The sequence below is a fragment of the Alternaria dauci genome, chromosome 7, assembly GCF_042100115.1.
Source record: "Alternaria dauci strain A2016 chromosome 7, whole genome shotgun sequence".
In the NCBI taxonomy this organism is placed as follows: domain Eukaryota; kingdom Fungi; phylum Ascomycota; class Dothideomycetes; order Pleosporales; family Pleosporaceae; genus Alternaria; species Alternaria dauci.
The window spans coordinates 455155-473264 of NC_091278.1; the positions used below are offsets into that span (position 1 = coordinate 455155).

The 18110-nt window shown below is 52.1% G+C and overlaps 10 protein-coding genes across 10 annotated transcripts; 6 read left to right on the top strand and 4 right to left on the bottom strand.

Annotated features, from left to right (window-relative positions):
• Positions 1-681: 681 nt before the first annotated feature.
• ACET3X_007322 (uncharacterized protein) lies at positions 682-1147 on the top strand (the record flags this gene model as incomplete). Its single annotated transcript, XM_069453456.1, has 2 exons — positions 682-964; positions 1041-1147. 2 exons carry the CDS (start codon positions 682-684, stop codon positions 1145-1147), a joined length of 390 nt encoding a protein of 129 aa, XP_069304485.1.
• Positions 1148-2954: 1807 nt separating this feature from the next.
• Positions 2955-3816, top strand: ACET3X_007323 (uncharacterized protein; the record flags this gene model as incomplete). Its single annotated transcript, XM_069453457.1, has 2 exons — positions 2955-3118; positions 3174-3816. The coding sequence occupies 2 exons, from the start codon at positions 2955-2957 to the stop codon at positions 3814-3816; spliced, it is 807 nt and encodes a 268-aa protein (XP_069304486.1).
• A 749-nt stretch (positions 3817-4565) lies between these two features.
• ACET3X_007324 (uncharacterized protein) lies at positions 4566-5730 on the bottom strand. The gene is made up of 5 exons (XM_069453458.1): positions 5588-5730; positions 5505-5530; positions 5398-5438; positions 4920-5308; positions 4566-4859 (listed from the first exon to the last, which is right to left on the bottom strand). The coding sequence occupies exons 1-4, from the start codon at positions 5602-5604 to the stop codon at positions 5159-5161; spliced, it is 234 nt and encodes a 77-aa protein (XP_069304487.1). The 5' UTR covers positions 5605-5730; the 3' UTR covers positions 4566-4859; positions 4920-5158.
• Positions 5731-6389: 659 nt separating this feature from the next.
• On the top strand, positions 6390-7617 carry ACET3X_007325 (uncharacterized protein; the record flags this gene model as incomplete). The annotated part of the gene is made up of 2 exons (XM_069453459.1): positions 6390-6569; positions 6640-7617. The coding sequence occupies 2 exons, from the start codon at positions 6390-6392 to the stop codon at positions 7615-7617; spliced, it is 1158 nt and encodes a 385-aa protein (XP_069304488.1).
• Positions 7618-7871: 254 nt separating this feature from the next.
• On the top strand, positions 7872-8994 carry ACET3X_007326 (uncharacterized protein; the record flags this gene model as incomplete). Its single annotated transcript, XM_069453460.1, has 3 exons — positions 7872-7980; positions 8041-8777; positions 8842-8994. The coding sequence occupies 3 exons, from the start codon at positions 7872-7874 to the stop codon at positions 8992-8994; spliced, it is 999 nt and encodes a 332-aa protein (XP_069304489.1).
• Positions 8995-9103: 109 nt separating this feature from the next.
• Positions 9104-10864, bottom strand: ACET3X_007327 (uncharacterized protein). Its single transcript, XM_069453461.1, has 3 exons — positions 10710-10864; positions 9688-10520; positions 9104-9639 (listed from the first exon to the last, which is right to left on the bottom strand). The coding sequence occupies exons 1-3, from the start codon at positions 10852-10854 to the stop codon at positions 9220-9222; spliced, it is 1398 nt and encodes a 465-aa protein (XP_069304490.1). The 5' UTR covers positions 10855-10864; the 3' UTR covers positions 9104-9219.
• Positions 10865-11171: 307 nt separating this feature from the next.
• On the top strand, positions 11172-11511 carry ACET3X_007328 (uncharacterized protein; the record flags this gene model as incomplete). Its single annotated transcript, XM_069453462.1, has 2 exons — positions 11172-11367; positions 11465-11511. 2 exons carry the CDS (start codon positions 11172-11174, stop codon positions 11509-11511), a joined length of 243 nt encoding a protein of 80 aa, XP_069304491.1.
• Positions 11512-11778: 267 nt separating this feature from the next.
• ACET3X_007329 (uncharacterized protein) lies at positions 11779-13234 on the bottom strand (the record flags this gene model as incomplete). The annotated part of the gene is made up of 2 exons (XM_069453463.1): positions 11779-12915; positions 13007-13234. The coding sequence occupies 2 exons, from the start codon at positions 13232-13234 to the stop codon at positions 11779-11781; spliced, it is 1365 nt and encodes a 454-aa protein (XP_069304492.1).
• Positions 13235-13942: 708 nt separating this feature from the next.
• On the bottom strand, positions 13943-15127 carry ACET3X_007330 (uncharacterized protein; the record flags this gene model as incomplete). Its single annotated transcript, XM_069453464.1, has 2 exons — positions 13943-14644; positions 14864-15127. The coding sequence occupies 2 exons, from the start codon at positions 15125-15127 to the stop codon at positions 13943-13945; spliced, it is 966 nt and encodes a 321-aa protein (XP_069304493.1).
• Positions 15128-17468: 2341 nt separating this feature from the next.
• On the top strand, positions 17469-18077 carry ACET3X_007331 (uncharacterized protein; the record flags this gene model as incomplete). The annotated part of the gene is made up of 4 exons (XM_069453466.1): positions 17469-17507; positions 17639-17823; positions 17880-17912; positions 18047-18077. 4 exons carry the CDS (start codon positions 17469-17471, stop codon positions 18075-18077), a joined length of 288 nt encoding a protein of 95 aa, XP_069304494.1.
• Between the last annotated feature and the right edge of the window lie 33 nt (positions 18078-18110).

The following is an 18110-nucleotide window of genomic DNA, read 5'->3' on the forward strand; positions in this document are numbered from 1 at the left end:
CGCTGGGCGCGGAAACTCGGCGGCTGTCTGCGAAACAAGCATCCGCATCGCAAGTACAAGTCAGCTAGTTATGTGGATTTGGAGAAGAAACTTCCGTCACCTTTACATCAAATCAAATTCCAACACCCGTCACGCCATAGGCTCATCGGTCGAAGAGAACAACCTCCGAAGAAGGAAATCAATAGAGGCACCAGAACGGGGGACGCACATCCTAAACGGGCCATGCCTTCGCCAGGAAGACTCCAAACAGATAAACGGCGAGACCATCCGATTGATGAGACGATTCGACTGGTAAATGCGAGTGTAAACTCCCTCGTGGCAGGAAGGCGAGGTGCGCAAACACCAAGGTTTTCCGGGAAGGTGTCCAAGCAAGCTCTCGACGAGCCACAGAAGCATGTGGAAAATGATCTGTCCCAGGTTCAGGGTCCCCCCGCCGTGCTGACATGGCGAGAGTCATTGGAGGTACAGCGGGTCTTGAGGAGAGAATTGCCTCAACCACCCTCTGACAGATTTGACTCCGCAGTAGATGTAACCATTCGACCCCTACACATTCGCAAACATCAAGGTCATAAGCCATACGGTCTTTCTGAGCTGGGAAAGTCGGCCGTATCACCCGTTCAGCCCAAACCGACGAACTATGCCCAGACATACTGCCAACCGTCACCCCGTTCCCAGGCCGCCATGTCCACAAAAGAGAAAGACACGGTTCAAGATTGGAAGTCTGACTTGGGTAAACCTCTTCAGCACCGCAGTGAAGGCTCAAAGGCGATCTGGAAGACAGCTTCACAGCGGCTTCTGCTGCGAAACAAAGACAGTATACGAAATTTGGATGCCGAAAGGACGATAATAGAGCAGATGAATGCGAGGATGGAACTGGAGAAGAGGCAAGAGCCTCAGATGAGAAGCATTCAAAGCATTGAAGAAATGGCTGAAGAAGAGAAGAGAGCGGACGAGGAATGGAATGGTAGGTCCAGCACAGCCATGCAAGACTGGTTCAACAAGTGTGAGGGATGATGTTGCTGACCTCGTCTGTGTTCCAGGTATTGCCACTCAGCTTGCCTTTGATGCGCAGAGCCCTGGTGTCCAGGAAGTCAAGTCTGTCTCATTCCGCCACCAAAGACGGCCGATCGCAAATGCTCAGCAATAGACAAATTTTAGTTACGGGAGACTGCCAGGCAACTCGCTGGGTGCTACAGCCCCTTTCCAAATCTAATTGACAAGGAACAACACCCGACTCTAAGGCCAACGAGAATACTGCAGACATACAGGGCATTGGTATGGTGAAGGACCGCACTCGGCTGGCTTCAACATGACAATCTAAAGTTTTACATGGCGGTCAAGGAGGCAGCTAACTCTGCCAAGCGGATTAAGGGATCACAGAGGGGGTGGGAGGGCACTTGGTATCGTGCGTTGTTGCAGGAAGCTTGGGAGCGATTCCTACAATCTGTACGATCCTCATGCGCACGTGCATAATATTATCGGGCCAAAGGCGATTCTAGTGCTTTTTGCACCTCGTGAATTGTCATCGCTTACAAAATGACGGTGTGTTGAAGCTTGTGTTCTTTGGAGAGAATGCGTCCACGCTAACTCTGGTGTGGCCGAATATCCCGAAAAGAAAATACGCATGCAGCTTTTCCCCTAATTTCTGGCCTCAAGACGCTGCTTTAGCTCGCGGAGCGCGACCGAGGAGATGGACCACGCGATCAGCTACCATGGTACGGTGAGGAGTAGTCGGGCACGTATCCGGGTGTGGCACTCGGACAGGGTATCGTAAGTGTTGTGTTTAATGGCAGTTTGTTCGCCCGCTGGAAGAAGCAAAACCTGCATGACATTATCTGCACCGCATCGAGATTAATAGCGTGTTGGCCATCTTCAAGTTTAACATCGCCTCCCTTATGCGAACCTTCAGATCCAGTTCCAGCATGCTCTGCCATTCACTCTTGAAGACCTTCAGCTCCAGTGAGACCGACCACGACTTTTCGCATCATCTCTGCAGCATGTGCCGACACACTACGGAGCCAACCCCGTCACGGAACTCGAATGTTTGCGCATCAGGAACGGCAACGTCGTATAAAAGTCCAATGTGTCACCTGCCTCACACGACTGTAAATTCAAATCTTGGCTCTCGGCATCAAACCTTTCGACTGCAATTCAACCGCTTCTTGGTCGAGGACCCTTCCATTGCGGTATTTTCGGTTGGACAAGAAGCACCCATCTCTGGTGCCTGGCGAGACGAGGACCGCAGAGGCTGCTACGGGCTTAGTCTGACGTATGGATGGGCCCAACTCTTCACCGCGCCACGTTCTCGATGCAACGTGACGATGAGTGTTGGACGTCACTGGACACTTGGGGTATCGAACGAGGCGATCCGGTATTGGAGCGTTACAGACGGTGTGATACTAGTGGATTGGGGCCAGCTCTACGAGAGTTACTTTAAGCAAGTGGAGAAGACGAGGAACCGCCAAAGACATGGAAGATTTCCAGAACGGAACCGTGGATATGATGAAGAGGCTTCGCCCGACCAAACTAGGGAGCGAGTGATGCGAGTCCGTTCCAATTCTGCGGCACCGCGATCAACAGCTCACGAGCTTGGCTTGAGATTCAGCAATGGCTTAAGGGTCATGAGAGATGCAATTAGAAGTCGTGTGGGTAAAAGAGGATCGGGGACGTCAGGGTCAGAGAGCATCTCACTTGCTCGTGTTCCTATACTCTGGACAAACCCGAGTTATCAGAGGCTGCGATAACGCGTGATTAAGCGCTGGTAGATGTAATAGAGTACATGAATGACAATGTGGTTGATGTCGTCGCGATGCCGATGACGTCTGTGTAAATTCAGACGCGTGACGCGTGAACGTCCTCCGTTTTAGCGACAAAAAAAGTACAGACCCCGCTGCTGCCCCGCCGCGCATTTCACAACACTCCACTTCTAAAATCATTTTCCCAAAGTCGCCAATATGTCTGTCTGCGTAATTTGCGAAAAGCCCTTGGAGGTAGAAATCGAGCGCGACGAGGACGAAGAATATGATGGTGGAGCGTCGTCTTCTGGCAAAGGCCCTGCGGCGGCACCAGAAACATATCCCGATGATGTCCAACTGACTTGTGGATGCCACTTCCACTGGTATGCAACTTCTCTTTCACATGATCGCGCGTTGTTACTGACACGAACTGTGTAGGGATTGTCTTCTCTCTGCCTACGAAATAACTTCGTGTCCACACTGCGGCAAAGAGATTTCCACCATGGGCGACGGTACACAAAAGGTTCTCTGCAGACTCAACAACGAAGGCGGAATCCAAGAGAATCTCGATATTCTGCCCCTCCTCACCGAAGAGTCATACCTAAAAGCATACCCCGAAGACAGGAAAGCACGCGCATTCCTCGAGTTCTGTCGCGAAGGCGACTACAAAGCTGTGGTCGAACTCCTCCTTGGGGATTCGGAAGACGACGATGAGGATGAAGAGGGCGACGTCGAAATGAGCACCACAGACCACCCAGAGAAGGAGGTGGGAATCGACAGAGTGTTGAGATACCAAGATCCGATTGGGGATATGCAGTCGGGTCTCCATGCGGCGGTACATGCGCAGAGTAGGGAAGTGGCTTGGTTGTTACTGCTTCTCGCGAGCAACTACCCATTGTTGGAATTTCCCCCGCAGGTCTTCCAGGAGGCAGAGGCTATGGGCATTATGAGGGGGCTTACAGAAGACAAGGTCGACATTCGGAGTTTGAGAGATGCAAATGGCAGGACTGCGGAAGACATCGCAAGGGAGATTGGCGGGGTGTGGGTAGGGTGGACAGACAACAACCGGTTGGCGATTTGAGGCCCGTGATAAAGCGTACAACCTACAAGCAGTAGCATAATCTCGGTTTTCGTACGGATGATTGTATCTTCCTGGAGAACAAGCGCAAAGAAAAGCCCTTGAGGAAGTCGAGCAGCAGTTGGCAGGCCTGCGCTATCAACTTCAACTTATACGACATCCAGGTGCTCAAAAAGAGAAGGCGGCAGTAATCAGAGACGCCTCTAACCAGCCATTCGGGTTCACTCACTCTCATCTGCTCGTTGAGTCACCATCCATCTGCTAAGCCATGTTTGCCTCGCCTTGTCATCTTTGTGCCGAAGCACAACATCGCTTCATACAGATGAGGTAGAACGGACACAATTCGCATGTTATTCCATGCGCTCTTCTCATGATACCTTCATTTCCACGAACATGAACATCCAGGTGTTCACTCGACGCTACCACAACTACCAAAAAGATGCGCCGGCTACGTTCGCCGAAACTGAGATGCACGCAAAAAGAATGGTTCGAAGAATCCTGAGTAAGCTCAGGCACGTTGTCCCCTTCGTGGATCGAACACGATACCTCCAGATTTAGTGACTGAGACTTCAGTCTGGCGCTCTCCCAATTGAGCTAAGGAGACGGTTGTGGGATTTGATGGAAGGATTTGAAAAATCAATCCTTATAATGTCGATAGCGACTTGAGACATAGCAGCTGTACGGCAATCACAAGCTCTCACAGTGAATCCAAGATGTCATGGGGTCATGAAAATCTTGTCCAAGAGTCAAGTGTTTTGGTGGGGTGAAAGCGGGGTTGTTTCATGGGCTAGACTCTGTCAGACCCAACGGGGACCGGACGTAATATGTATACCAGAAGAGGCACTTGGAATGTGGGGACACTGAACTCTTCTGTTGCTATCGTACTGGAAGACCTGCGAATACATTATTCTTACGTCTATTACCTGTCTTTTGAATGGCCCAGTCAACGTCTCTGCACTAGGGATCCTTCATTTCCCTAGTGTATCCATCTCAACAATCCTCTTGCAGGCGAACCTCATAAATTCCGTGTACGATCGGGCTCGTAACTGTTGACGTATTCAGTACTAGATGGCACTTCTATTAGTCCACGGAACAGGCAATCACACCTCATAAATAGACATGAGTGGGACAAGTATGTGCGTATCCCGTAGTCAAATTTTCGATATGTTATCCTCTACGCCTGTGTATCATGCACCATCAAGTCGGCTTATATCGTGCTGTCCGTCGCCAACACCTCACTCCTCGCTCGTGGTATCTCATGCTCATATAAATAGCAAACTCCGTCGGGTTGGCCGTCATCCATTTTTACTCATTGATCCGCTCGTTCGCTCGAAGAATCGATGGTTTATTTAACAACACCCTCGTCTTCGTTGAAGCACACAGCAAAGTCTTTGCTGTGCTTGTTGGTGGCGTGGTCGGTAAGCATCTTGCGGCTCGTGGTGCCCTGGAAGGTCTGGAAGCAAGTCTTGCACTTGATTGTCTGGGCGGCAGCGTTCTGGTGTGACGTTAGCAACCTGACTTGTGACTGTCGGTCGAATGCGGAATCGCAAAGTTGCAAGATTACGAGTAGGTGGGGGTACGTACGGCTTTCAGTTGGCTCTTTGCTTCTTTTGGGCCGGCATCGCCTGCAGTTTTGGAGCACGAAATTAATGTCTGTCTCACGTGTAGTCGGCAAACGCTGAAATACTAACCCTTCCTGTCGCGTTTCTGCTGTGCCCTTGGAAGAATGTTAGCAAATGTCCGGGCGCGTGAAGGCTCATGTATATCTGCTTACTTGGCTCCGTTACCCATCTTGTGGTTTGCTGGTAATCAGTGGCTGAGTGTGAGCGGTGATGTGTATGTCGACAGCGGTCAAAGTTTGTGGTTTGCTAGGGCGAAGGCTGACGGTTCTGAGAGATTATTTGCGACAGCGGGGAGCGTCCAGGCGTCCAGGCCGTTGGATGGAAAGGCGGTGTTGGCATTTCCGGCGTTAAGCGGGAAAGGGTTAGGTAGCCTTCCGCGCTATCATGTGAATGAAATCTTCACGCCGCTACCGTCTTATCAACAACACTGCAAACTCATTAGACCTAACAATATCCCGGAGATGATATCACTGTTGCTCGCGTCGGTGAATTCAGACAGTGTTTGTGCTGATGTATAGTTGGTAGCGAATGGCGAAGCTACACTTTGTGACGCGAGAGAACTCGTCACACGCTTTGTGTTTCGGCAACTGACGCGTGCCTGCAGAACCGGCATTCGAAAGTGATGACTATCTGGATAGTCACCATGGACGTTGAGTGTCACGGCCAGGTAGCGCGTTCTGTCTCACTAAGGCAGTACATATGTTTGAACGGCCCAGCAACATAGGTAGTATATTTCGAAAGATCTATGTATTGTTCTTGTTCAGTTTGTCGAGTTTCCATCTCAGGCTCTCGCGCAATTCGTTCCTTCCTCGAATATCGCACGAACGTTTGTTCGCGGTCCAGTCAGGTGCTCGGTAGTACCCTCGGTCGTTTGCTTTTACTCATACCTTCTTTATCATAACGTCTTTCCATACGCCTCCTCAACACCTAAGCTGTCAGTCCTTTCTCAACGTCATGGATCATAGCCACGCCAATCACGATTCAGCTCATGAGCACAACCATAGTCGCTTCCAAGTCAGCCGAAAGACGCGTCTTAGGGCTGTTATAGCCATATCCTTCTGCTTCTTTGCGGCCGAAATATCTGTGGGCTTCTACACCAGATCGTTGGCTCTCGTTGCTGATGCCTTCCACTATGTGCGTCTTTCATTACCCCACAGACTTGCGTTGCACTTTCCTTGCGGCCAATCACTAATATTCAATGTAGCTGAATGACCTCATCGGCTTCATCGTGGCCTTGGTAGCCGTTCAGGTGACGGACCGCAAGACCTCGCCCCCGGAGCTCTCCTTCGGTTGGGCGCGGGCATCGCTTCTCGGAGCCTTTTTCAACGGCAGTTTCCTGATTGCCCTGGGAATCAGCATTGCTCTGCAATCGGTCGAGCGTTTCGTCTCCATCGAGCACGTCCAAAACCCCAGGCTAGTCCTGATTGTAGGATCTATTGGCTTGTTTCTCAATATCATCAGCGCGTTGTTCCTGCATGAGCATGATCACGACCACGGCTCTGCGGGCAACGGTGATGAAGAGAGCATGGCAGCTACACCCACACATGAGAGCCATCTGCATATAATCGCAAAGCCAAAGAAGCACGGCATGGATCTGGGTATCCTCGGTGCCCTCATTCATGTTCTTGGCGACGCGATCAACAACATCGGTGTCATCATCTCAGCTGTGGTTATCTGGTTCGTCGAATCACCCAACCGTTTCTACACCGACCCAGCAGTCAGCATGTGGATTGCCATCATGATTCTGCTCACTGCCATTCCCCTCACAAAGCGCAGCGGCAAGATCCTACTTCAATCTGCTCCGTTGGGCGTCAAGATTGAGGACGTCAAGCACGACCTGGAGGCTATACCTGGCGTGGTGAGTGTGCACGAACTCCACGTCTGGCGTCTAGACCAGAAAAAGTCCGTGGCGTCTGCACATGTCGTGGTCACGGAACCAGATATCGCCAGTTTCATGCAGAAGGCCAAGGTCTTTTCTGAATGCCTGCATGCATATGGTATTCACTCAGCAACGCTCCAACCTGAGCTTGCTGCTCCTCCTGGAGAGCTCAATGGTGTCAATAGTACGGGCAGGGAGGCAGCTCCGGGTGTCATCAGTGGTACAAACACAGCACGGACGAGTACTGAGAAGTGTGGCGTGCCCTGTGGTCTACTTTGCGAAGAGTTGAAATGCTGTAACTAAACTCCAAAAATAAAGCAACAGCGGAAGCAGTTCCGCAGTCCCTGCATAAGCTTACTTGGAGGGGCTTCAAACTACCCCACTTTGAGCACCATGGGCGTAACCAAGTTGAGCTCCAGCTTCGTAGCACGCAATAACAAGCATATCAATTCGTAATCAAACAGCCGAGGATTATCTTGCTGGATCTACTCTGATCTGATAGCCACTGTCCATATTTGCTCGATTCAAACCTCATCTACTCTTCCCGGCGCTGCAGAATGTCGGGCACAGAAATCCACAAGTACGGAACCAACGATGGCTGGCATGGTGTCATAAAAGAAGGTGGTGAATTCCCACCAGAGGAAGACAGATACCACCTGTATATCGGTAATGCAAATCTGTAACACACATCGCATCAGTAAGACAAGCATGCTCAAATATTCTCAGGTCTCTTCTGCCCCTTTGCCCACCGTCCAAACTTAGTCCGACACCTCAAGCACCTCCAACCTTATCTTCCCGTTTCTGTCGTGCGCCCTTACCCAAAAGGTGAGCCGGGCTGGCGTTTCGATGCCAATTACCCCAATGCAACACCCGACCACCTCTTCAACAGCCAGTTCATGCACCAGCTCTACTTCCGCGACGATCCAGCCTACACGGGGAAATACAGCGTCCCCCTCCTCTGGGACAAGAAGAGTAACCGCATCGTCAACAACGAAAGCGCCGAAATGTTGAAATGGCTACCCAGTGCTTTCAACTCTCTGCAACAAGACAGTAACAGGGTGCAAGAACTGGATTTCTACCCCCAAGAACTCCGTCAAAAGATCGACGAGATAAGCCCCTGGCTCATGTCCCTGGTCTGCGCCGGAGTCTACAAAGCCGGCTTCGCACAGACCCAAGAGGACTACGAGAAGGGCGTTATTCCCTTGTTCGCGGCACTGAACCGGCTAGAAGAGTTGGTGCACAGTAACGGCGGCCCGTATATCCTTGGTACCAGGCTCACCGAGCTCGATATCCTGGCCTATCCAACAATAGTCCGCTTCGACACTGTGTACTCGCAGCACTTCAAAACGAACTTGGGCTCGATACGACATGACTACCCTGTTCTGAATAACTGGCTGAAGAACCTGTATCACAACGTGCAAGGGTTCAAGGAAAGTACAGACTTTCAGCATATAAAGGAGAATGTAAGTCTGGCTGGCTGCGAAGCTGAGTAGGGGGTGATGGCTGACATGGATTGCGCATCTTTAGTATACGAAGAGTCACAAGGATATCAATCCGCTGAGCATTACGCCGCTGGGACCATTTCCGAACGTGGAAGAAGGATACGAAGAGGACTGGGGCAAGTTGAAGCCTGGGAAGGTAGCGCACCCGAGAGTGTTGGAGGCGCAAAGCAAATTGTGAAGCAAAGGTGATGAGAAGAACGTTGGATAATGCTTGTGAGATTATCAAAGATGACAACAATACACGCGGAAACGTCCATGGTAACGTTACATGTTCCATTCGCCTCTAAATTTTTGGGTCATTCCAATGCCCATTATCCATAATGTACATACCACGCATCGCCGACGGAGCATATCGTTTACCCGTACATGGCTCACCCAATTTCCCTTCTCGGCATATGCCGTTCTACTGCGTCTTCTTTGTGCTCTTCTCGCTGGGCGCACTGTACAGCCAAAGGGCAACAAAGGCCAACCAACCCAAGACGGTAACCCAAATACCGGCAATCCAGACCCACGCACCGCTGATCTCGAAACTCCTTGGGTACTCGTCGTGCGCAAAGTGCCTGACGGTCACCTGCCTCTTTTCGTCGATGTTAGTGACGAAGGGGCGGCGGTAGTTGACGCGGAAGTTGAAGATTCCATGCTGATCGGGTGTCCTGAATGCGACGCCGAAGATGGTTGCATTTGCGGTTTGTGCGATCGGGGAGAGGTTCAGGCGCTGGAAAGGGGAAAGCATGCTGAACTCAAGCTGGATGTTATCTTTGGGTGAGGGGACGAAGGGAGTGAGGTGATCGTTGGCGTATTCGGAGATTTCGACTTGGAAATGCTATGAAAGTTAGTAAACACTGTGTAACAACCTTTGACACAAACTTACGACGTCGGTCTTGATGCGATAGATGGTGGGGTTGTTCTCAGGGACTGCAACACTGGTGTTCAACTTCTTGCTAGCACCCTCATCCTGGTAGTGGATGAGCTTGCCAACCTTCAACACACCCGCCTCCTTGAATGTCCAAGCAGAAAGCTTTTGGGCGAATTCTCGGTTGCCGGTGGTGACGGCCTTGTCGCCCAGCTTGGCCTTCTCTGCGAACCACTTGTTCTGAAGCATCTCGGCTGAACCGACAACAGCCAAGCGCGCAGCGTTGTTCGCTTGCATGACAGAGACAAGGTTCAGTTGCCCGCCGACGGCAAAAGGATCTTCCACACCGTCGGCCTCATCCTTGGGGTTGTAGCTGTAGGCGGTGGCCGGAGCGCGGAGGACAGGCGACGTGAGTGGTGACTCGTTTCCAAGAGTTTGACCGACAGCGCGTGGCACAGCAACGTAGCCCTCGCCAGCGAAATAGTTCTTCACATCTGGCCTCAGCGCACTCGGGAACGGAAGGAGCAGTACGTCGTGTTGCTCTTGTGCGGATGAGGAATCGTAGTTGAAATGGTCGACGACCAGTGCGCCCTTGTCGGCTGGGATGCTGATGTCAAGTTCAGCAAGCATGGCCTGGACGGCTGTAGGTGTAGCGTATTCGCTCGAGAGGGCGACGAGGATGTTTCCATCCTTCTTCATGAATTCCAGGAAGTTGTTCGCTGTGAGGGCAGGGCCGAGGCCTTTCGACTTGCCAGGCAGGAGGAGGACATGGTCGTATGCTCGTTCGCCGTGCTTCAGTAACGACAGCTTGCTCTCTTTGGGCGATTCTACAGACGTGGTGAATCCTCGGGCTGTTCATACTTGTCAGCACTAGTCCTCACTGCAATAGAGTTCCGTTGAGCATCATGCGCTGCGCGAGGCCAAGTTGCATGTTCAATTGACCCGAGCCGTTACCACCACCTCTTCTGTGCATGCCATCTTGTGCAAACCGGAAGCATGACAATGTCCCGACAAGGAATTGGAATAATCAATCAACTTACACGTCAAGTCCTCGAGGAACACGCTGTACTTCTCCCGCTCGGCCTGCTCTTCTAGCACAACCAGCAAGCGGTTGCCTGTGAAACTCTTGGCCTGCACCACCACCGACCACAGGAAGGCGACCGTAATAGAAAGTAGCCACCGCATCGTGTTGAAGTGGACTTGTCGAGTTGCGCCGCGTGGAGGGAGCTGCAACGGGAGCGATACGTATGCTTTTGCCAAGACCATCGGTCCCGGAAAATCGCTGCACGCCGATTGGAGTGGAGGTGGTGAGCTACGAGCAGCGACCTCACGACGTCTACCCACGACTCCGACTTGCGATTGCGACACCAGACCGAGGCATTGGGCCTTTTCACTACCGGACAAAACACTGCACGACAACGAGTCATCTCCGTACGCGCCCACCTGCGCTGCCAGTCGAAACCACGCGCTCACATAGCAGCAGCAGCAGCAGCACAGCCATCATGTCCGCCGCTGGCCCCTCCCCGCGCTTCTTCCAGCAGCCGCTGCGATACATGAAGTGGGCCTCCATCAACAAGCCCGCATACTTTTACTCCATCATGGTCGGCTGCGCAGGACCCGTGCTCGTCGTTACCGTTCCCCCGATCCGGAGATATATGGGCGAAGAGCCCATTGCCAAGATCCCGATGACATACCCAGGTGCGTGACAAGAGTAGCCAGTGTTGGTTGTTGACGGCAACGGAAATTGGAAATTAGGCGAGCCTAAACAAGAACACCATTCGCTGACCTGGAACAGTACCAAAGGGACCACGACCAAGGCCGACAGGCTTCGACGACGAGTAGAGGATGGTGGCGGAGGCGGCTCAGGGAAGATGCAATGAAACTATACCTCGGTCACCAGAGACCAGATTCAGATGTGCGGCATGTAATAGAACTAGAACAGTGTACAAAGCACAAATCCCATTTTCTCTACAGTCTGTTTGACGCCGACAAAGGAAACCAGATCGCACTTTTGTCTGTCCACATAACGCCCAGGAGGTTCTCACACGGCCTGCTCAAGCTCACCGCCTACCATGTATCATCCCAGGGCAGTTACACCATAGGCGTGACCTACTGGGTCCTGGCACGCTTAGCCCTAGTATCCTCCATATCCTCCACATCACTTTCAAACCCGGCTTCAATGTCATCATCCTCATCGTCCTCCACTCCCATACTCTTATCCTTTTGCATCCTCGCTGTATCCAAGTTCTTGCGCGCAATGTCATTTCCTCCAGCCTTGTACGCCCGCTTCGCCGGCAGCACCCTAGGCCCCTCAGTCTGGTTCTCCCACGGAAAATCTTCCTTCTTGAACTCCGTGCAGGTCAAGTAATCAACTGGAAAACGATGAACGTCCAGCTGGCACTTGGACTGGAGGATCTTGTGCTGGTCGATAATCGTCTTCATGCATTCCTTGATCTCGAGCACATGGTTTTCCAGGACATTCATGGCCTTCTTCGTCATGGGGAACTTGGTGTGGAACTGGTTGATGACAGACTTGTCCATGTAGGCATCGCCTCCTGTGCCTACCTGCTTGTACAGCTCGTACCCGCAGTCCGCGCTGTGACGCCCTTTCTCCATGATGAGGCGCTGGCCGATCCAATGGCGGAAAAAGGTCAGTCCCATCCAGACCAGAATGTCTTTGGCAAAGGCCTCGCGCTTAATGGGCAGCTCGTCAACAGGGAGGCTCATAGAACCTGGGTACGAGGACATGACGGCCAGCTCGACAGACTTGCACCGGCTGAGCATGGCGCGATGATACTTATCGATCAAGCCGCGTAGACCAGGGACTTCGCGGAGGTATTCGAGTGTGTTGGGGACGGATTTGAGCGTCTTCCAGTTGCCGACTAGGTGGACCATGCACTCGCGGAAGATGGGCTCGCTACGGATGCGGTACGACATTTCGATCCATGCGTATGGCTTCTTTTGGATGGCGCGGAAGAGATCTTGGCCGTGTTTGAGGAGGGCGATTTCGATGGGCTGGGAGATTAGTATAGTGCAGCCGAGGTAGTCCGCAATGCAAAGGAGTTGGTAGCAATCTTCGAGGGCGGCGGACATGTCGGAGTCATCGATGGAGAGTTCCTTGTTGTAGAAGGCGTAGAAAATGGCCTCGTAGTAGTCGAAGACTTTGGTAGCCTGGGGAACGCGTCCGTTTTCGTTGACGATGAGGCCGCTCCGGCCGTCGACTCGCTCAGCAGTTGGTCCAAGTTCCTAGAGGTGTGATTGTCAGCGACTGCGATACCTAGGTAGGGAGGTAATGGGATGACACCCTGATGTGCGACAGGATTCAGTGCTCACATACCACAAGTTCAAGACGACCGGCGGGGTATTGATCGGAGGGAAGAACCTTTAGCTCAATCATCCAACGGGTCTTGATACCAGCATTCCTGGCGCGGTTGTTCAGTTTCACGGCGTTGGGCTCTGTCAACATGTCGGCGAAGAGGGTAGAGTTGCGCGCCAGAGTACCAGAGTGAAACTTGTAGCGGCGCTGGTGGCCGAGAATGACTTCGACGTCTTCTGCTTGGTTCATGTTGGTGTTAGGTGTTGGTGGCCACCGGAAGTGTGAAGTATTCGTGGATGGAGTAAAGTAGTAGAAGGACTGAGGGATCACCCGGGCACCAAAGTATATCTAGGTATGAAATGAGAGATTTTCTGAGCTAGCGGCTGACCACGTAAACGCAAGGGTAAAGCCAGCCAGGTAAAAGAGAACAAGTGCGATATCGCAAGGTGGAGCAGAGCCTACAATGACGACAGAAGTGAGAGCAACTCATATATCTGAACTCCGACGGGCACCTCCAGGGAACGTCAACACGAACCGCAAACGGATCGTTGACTACCTCCAGGCCGTACTTTCGCTGTTTAGATGTCGCTTGACGTACACACGGTAGGGTGTACGCCATATATGTTGGAGGATCCAAAGAGTTCACTGACGCAGAGGTATACTGCATAGATGGACCCGAACGTCACTAGTAATACATCCAAACCAGTCCCCTCAGGTGGAACTCCATGTTGAAATGGGGGCGGGGATGTATCGAACACTACGCAATTCTCAATCTATGTGCGGATATGGAGAGTTAAAAGCGAATCTGATTAAAGCCTTAAAACAACTACACTATACACGACGAAGAACAGCAATGGCCTAACCAAGAGTACTTAGCGTTATCAATGAATCAACATCAGAGACTCAGATATTAGTCCCACAAACATGGTGCGTCGAATTGTGTCCTCTCCCGCGACTCTAGAAATGACCCTCATATTTGGACACTTCAGGATGCGCCCCAGAAAACTCAACTGTGCTTCCATCTGCAAGGCGCTGCGAGTGCACCTCTCGTACATTGATTGCTTCTTTAAAGCAATACACCGGGTGACAGAGGTTCAACACCAAGACTGCCGCCACGATGACTGCACCCTCCAGTCCAACGAAATACTTCTGCGTATTGGCAAGATGGCCTTCCCAGCCTTCGCTCAGTTCCGCCACGCGGAACACGCATCGTGTAAATATGCAGAGCGTGGAAAGAGAAAGCGCAAGGAGAAAAGCCCTGAACGACCAAGAACGGCGAAGAATAGCCGGTTGTTGGTCCGGAGAAATCTGGCCTCGCGAAGTCCGACCGCAGTATGTACGCCACGCAAAGTCGGCGGCGAGTACGATGAAGACGAGCAGGGTTGCTACTTGGAAAGCTAGTCCAGCGATCATGATGTTGTTGCCTTTCTGCGGGTTCTCCCCGTTGTGTGTCGAGACGCTGGCCATGCCGCCGCCAGCTGCCTGAAGTACGAGAGAGATGAAGTCGCATGGAATGAAGATTTTGGGGTAGGAGAGCGGCTTTATACGAGAGTGCTGGGGACCGACGGTGGTGACGATGCGCGAGAGGCAGAGATAGATACCGGCAGCGAGAAATGCGGGTGCGATGGTCAAGCAGATGATCTGGATGAGGAATGGGTTCTGTACCGTGTCAGCATATTCACTTGGATGCACAAAGCTCATTTCCCCAGGCTGTAACCTGGCGCTGTACGGTATCGGAAGGTATCCAATATGTACTGTAGTTCACACATTATGTTGTAAGACATGGAGTATACCCTTATGGTAGACTTTGCATATCGGGTACAAATTGTAATCAACGATATATTTCATGATCTTTGGAACAAAAAATCTCAAACATACCTCAGCGAACATGTCCTGGTGGGCTAGTATGCGCCCAATGTAACCGACAACTTCGAGAGCGCAACCACAGGCCATCGCGATGGTGAAACCAAGCCATCTCTTGCTCGCCATGCCCTGCACAATAAAAGCGATGGTAGAGAGACCAAACAGCGCAGTGAAGGTGATGTTTGTGCTGAGAGAAGGTCGATAGCCCCAGTACGCATACTCAGCAGGGCATGCCTCGCTCACGTAGTAACAACGACGGCCATCGGATCCAACTACCATCTTTGCGAATTTCGATAGTGTTGTTTGTTCACAAGACAGTATTGTAGGATTCTTGTCGTTGTGAGGTATGAGTAAGGGGAAAGGCTAGAGCGGTCGTGATTTTGTCGATATCACACCCCGTGGTCGAAGAGCGCCAAGGTGAAGAAAAGGCGGTATCGAGTGAGGGAATCGTCATGCGAAACCCACGTAGGCGAACAGCGAGATAGCAGAAGTGGCGGATCTGGGCGACGCTCCAGAAAACAAAGACTGAAGAACAAGGGACCGTGAGTCTGTCGTAGTGAATATAACAAACGCGCTATTGCGCTGAAGCAGAAAAAATGAGTGACAGAAAACAAGACATCAATCAAGACATTCGCAAGGTTGTGGGTAAGTCGGTGTTATAACCGCTCGCACAACTACCTGGGTAGCACCAACACTCCAATGTACGCTAAGATGGGAAGAGGAAGTGTACATAGATGCAGTCCGTGCATTTCGTGTGAAGCCCGAGACCGCCTTTTGCTTTTGGACCACCTACTCAACGCTAGTTTTGGAAATTGATCTTCCAAAAGAACTGAGCATCCATTAGGGCGGCCACTTGTTGGGCTGCTTACCAAACCTGCACTGGTAGGCCAATAGCCCGATGTCAGTCCTCCTCGTGGGATTTAATTGTAGATTACATCTTGTTGACGCAGCGAAAGCCATGGTTGTAACGGCGTCGGTAATGGTAGCCCGACCCTTCTTAGCGAGCTGAATATTTCGATCGTTGATTGTACTATTGTTGGGGTTGCGTTGGTGAGCCAAATTGCAGTATCATGGCCGCATTTGATGCGTGAATGAAACCACCATCCAGACAAGATCATCGTGTTTTGCACAGTAAGCTCAGGCGAAGGGTGAAATGGTAAGCTTCTCTGAATAGACCCTCATTGAGCACACCATATCGCGTCGCTGTATGAGTTCTCCGTAGTTCTCATTGCGACTTTGTGCGGCGTCCATCCGCTAGGCAGGTGGTGGTGCCTTGAGCTGATGAAATTTAGTCATTGTTCGACTAGACGCAATACTGACGCCTGTGTGATGCCAGAGAGGAGGAAGGTGGAACGATTGCATCGTTGCGCATGGTTGGGGCTTCATCTTGTGCCGCTAGAGCGGTTCCCAATACAGAAACTTCGGGTTATGGTACGTCATGAATCTCTTTTTTCTTTTTCTGCAAAGATATCAGCATGCGTTGAGCCTTTCGTCATTGTATGAATTTCCTGGTAGACCAGAGAGAGAGAAGCGTCCACGCCTGACGCATTGAACGGCACAATCGAGGCTGCGAAAGAGCCCGCCCTGTACCCCACCTGGGCAGTGTTACCACCAAGAAGACAGGCACTGAGGCTCCGAGCGCGACAACAATCTTGGTGCGTCGTTCGCAGACGGTGAGTTGAATGTTGGATGCTCAGCACGTTGGAGAGGCTATGCGAAGCTGTCGCGAGGTACCGGAACCCCCTTAACGCCACGCCAAACTGCCCCTCCGGATGACGTAGGCCGCAGCCAGCAATCGATAGGATACACCCCCACACTGGATGCTGCGCGGGGTCCTTGAGTTTGGTACCTGTTTATTGTGGAGTGTGGTGCTGCCTGGGGGTGATGGTTCTGCCATGTGCTTGCAGGGTCAGCCGCTCTCACAAATGCAGGTACGACAGGATGCAGATCCGGAACTTGGGCTTTGTGACTTGTAGCGACCACATTCGCGGTCATATGGAGGATTCTGTATCCTCTGCGGCTACCAGATGGAGGACCGTCTAACAAGACCGCAGGCACGGCTTGATGGCCGTTTTCTTTAGGAATACCAGTTGAGAAATAGCGATGCATTCGACCACTCGGTACAAGACCATGTTTGGCGCTGTTTGAATCGCTGGGTTATGGTAGTCATTGTACGATAGGCTTCGTCTTCATATCAATGACGTGTGTAGGAGAGAGCCCGCCGCGACTCAATTCGACCGAGAGGGTCGGCGATCAGAGCTTCGCAACGCTAGAAGCGCGATGGGATCTTGGATAAAGGCAAGAGACGGAAGACGTTGCACAAATCCTGTGCGTGTGGCCTTTGCTCGTCGCTGTGCAGCATGGGCGGTGCCAGTGCGGAATGGCCAAGGCTCCGATAGCGTAGAAGTGATTCGAATGCCAGGCAGCACGCAGAAACTTGAGGCGTGGGAGATGAGGGCGTCTAGACATGTGTCGAGAAGCTTGGAAGGTGAAGAATCACGAGGGAAAAGGAGAGAAGGACAGGCATGATTACCATTTGCTGATTAGGCCCAGGGACAATTACCAATCCCCCTGCGGATCCTACCTGGTAGCGCCACCAGCACGGTCACTGCAAGACGACATGCATGCAAGCCAACGTCGCCATGCTCCGACGACGGCTGTGCGTGCACGCGTACTTGTGTGTGTGCGCTGCTGATTCTTGTCGTGGTCAAACACGTTGCATCTCTTTTGCGGCCTGGTCTCTTGAAAGCTGTATACCGACTAGCAAAGAGGCTGGTTTGGCGAGCTCAGGGCCACATCACCGAGCCCGAGTGCCTGAGTCTGGTCTTGGCGGCGGGCGACGCAACCCCAATCCCACGTCTTCGGCATTACCGCACCATCAACCGTCCCTCGTTCCGACGACGCTCGAGCCGCCGTCTTGACCTTTTGGCTTGTTGGCTGCTTGGACCTGTTGGAGCTGCGACGACCTGTATCCTGTCAGTCTTGACCATCGACGAGCAAATAGAGGGGTCCTCCGCTAACAGGCCGCCAGTACTGTCCCTCACACAAACCCCCCTCGAAAAAGGTGCGTGAAGCTCCAGCGACCGCCACACCCCCCGTTCCGACCTTGTTTGGGAGAGACGCTGCCTCCCCAAAGCCGCATACACATACACACACACTCACTGTTGGCGGTCCAAGTTGCTAACGTGGGCACGACAGCACGAGAGCGGAACCGACTTGGACATTGTAGAATTGTTCTGCGAGTCACACCCACCCCCACACG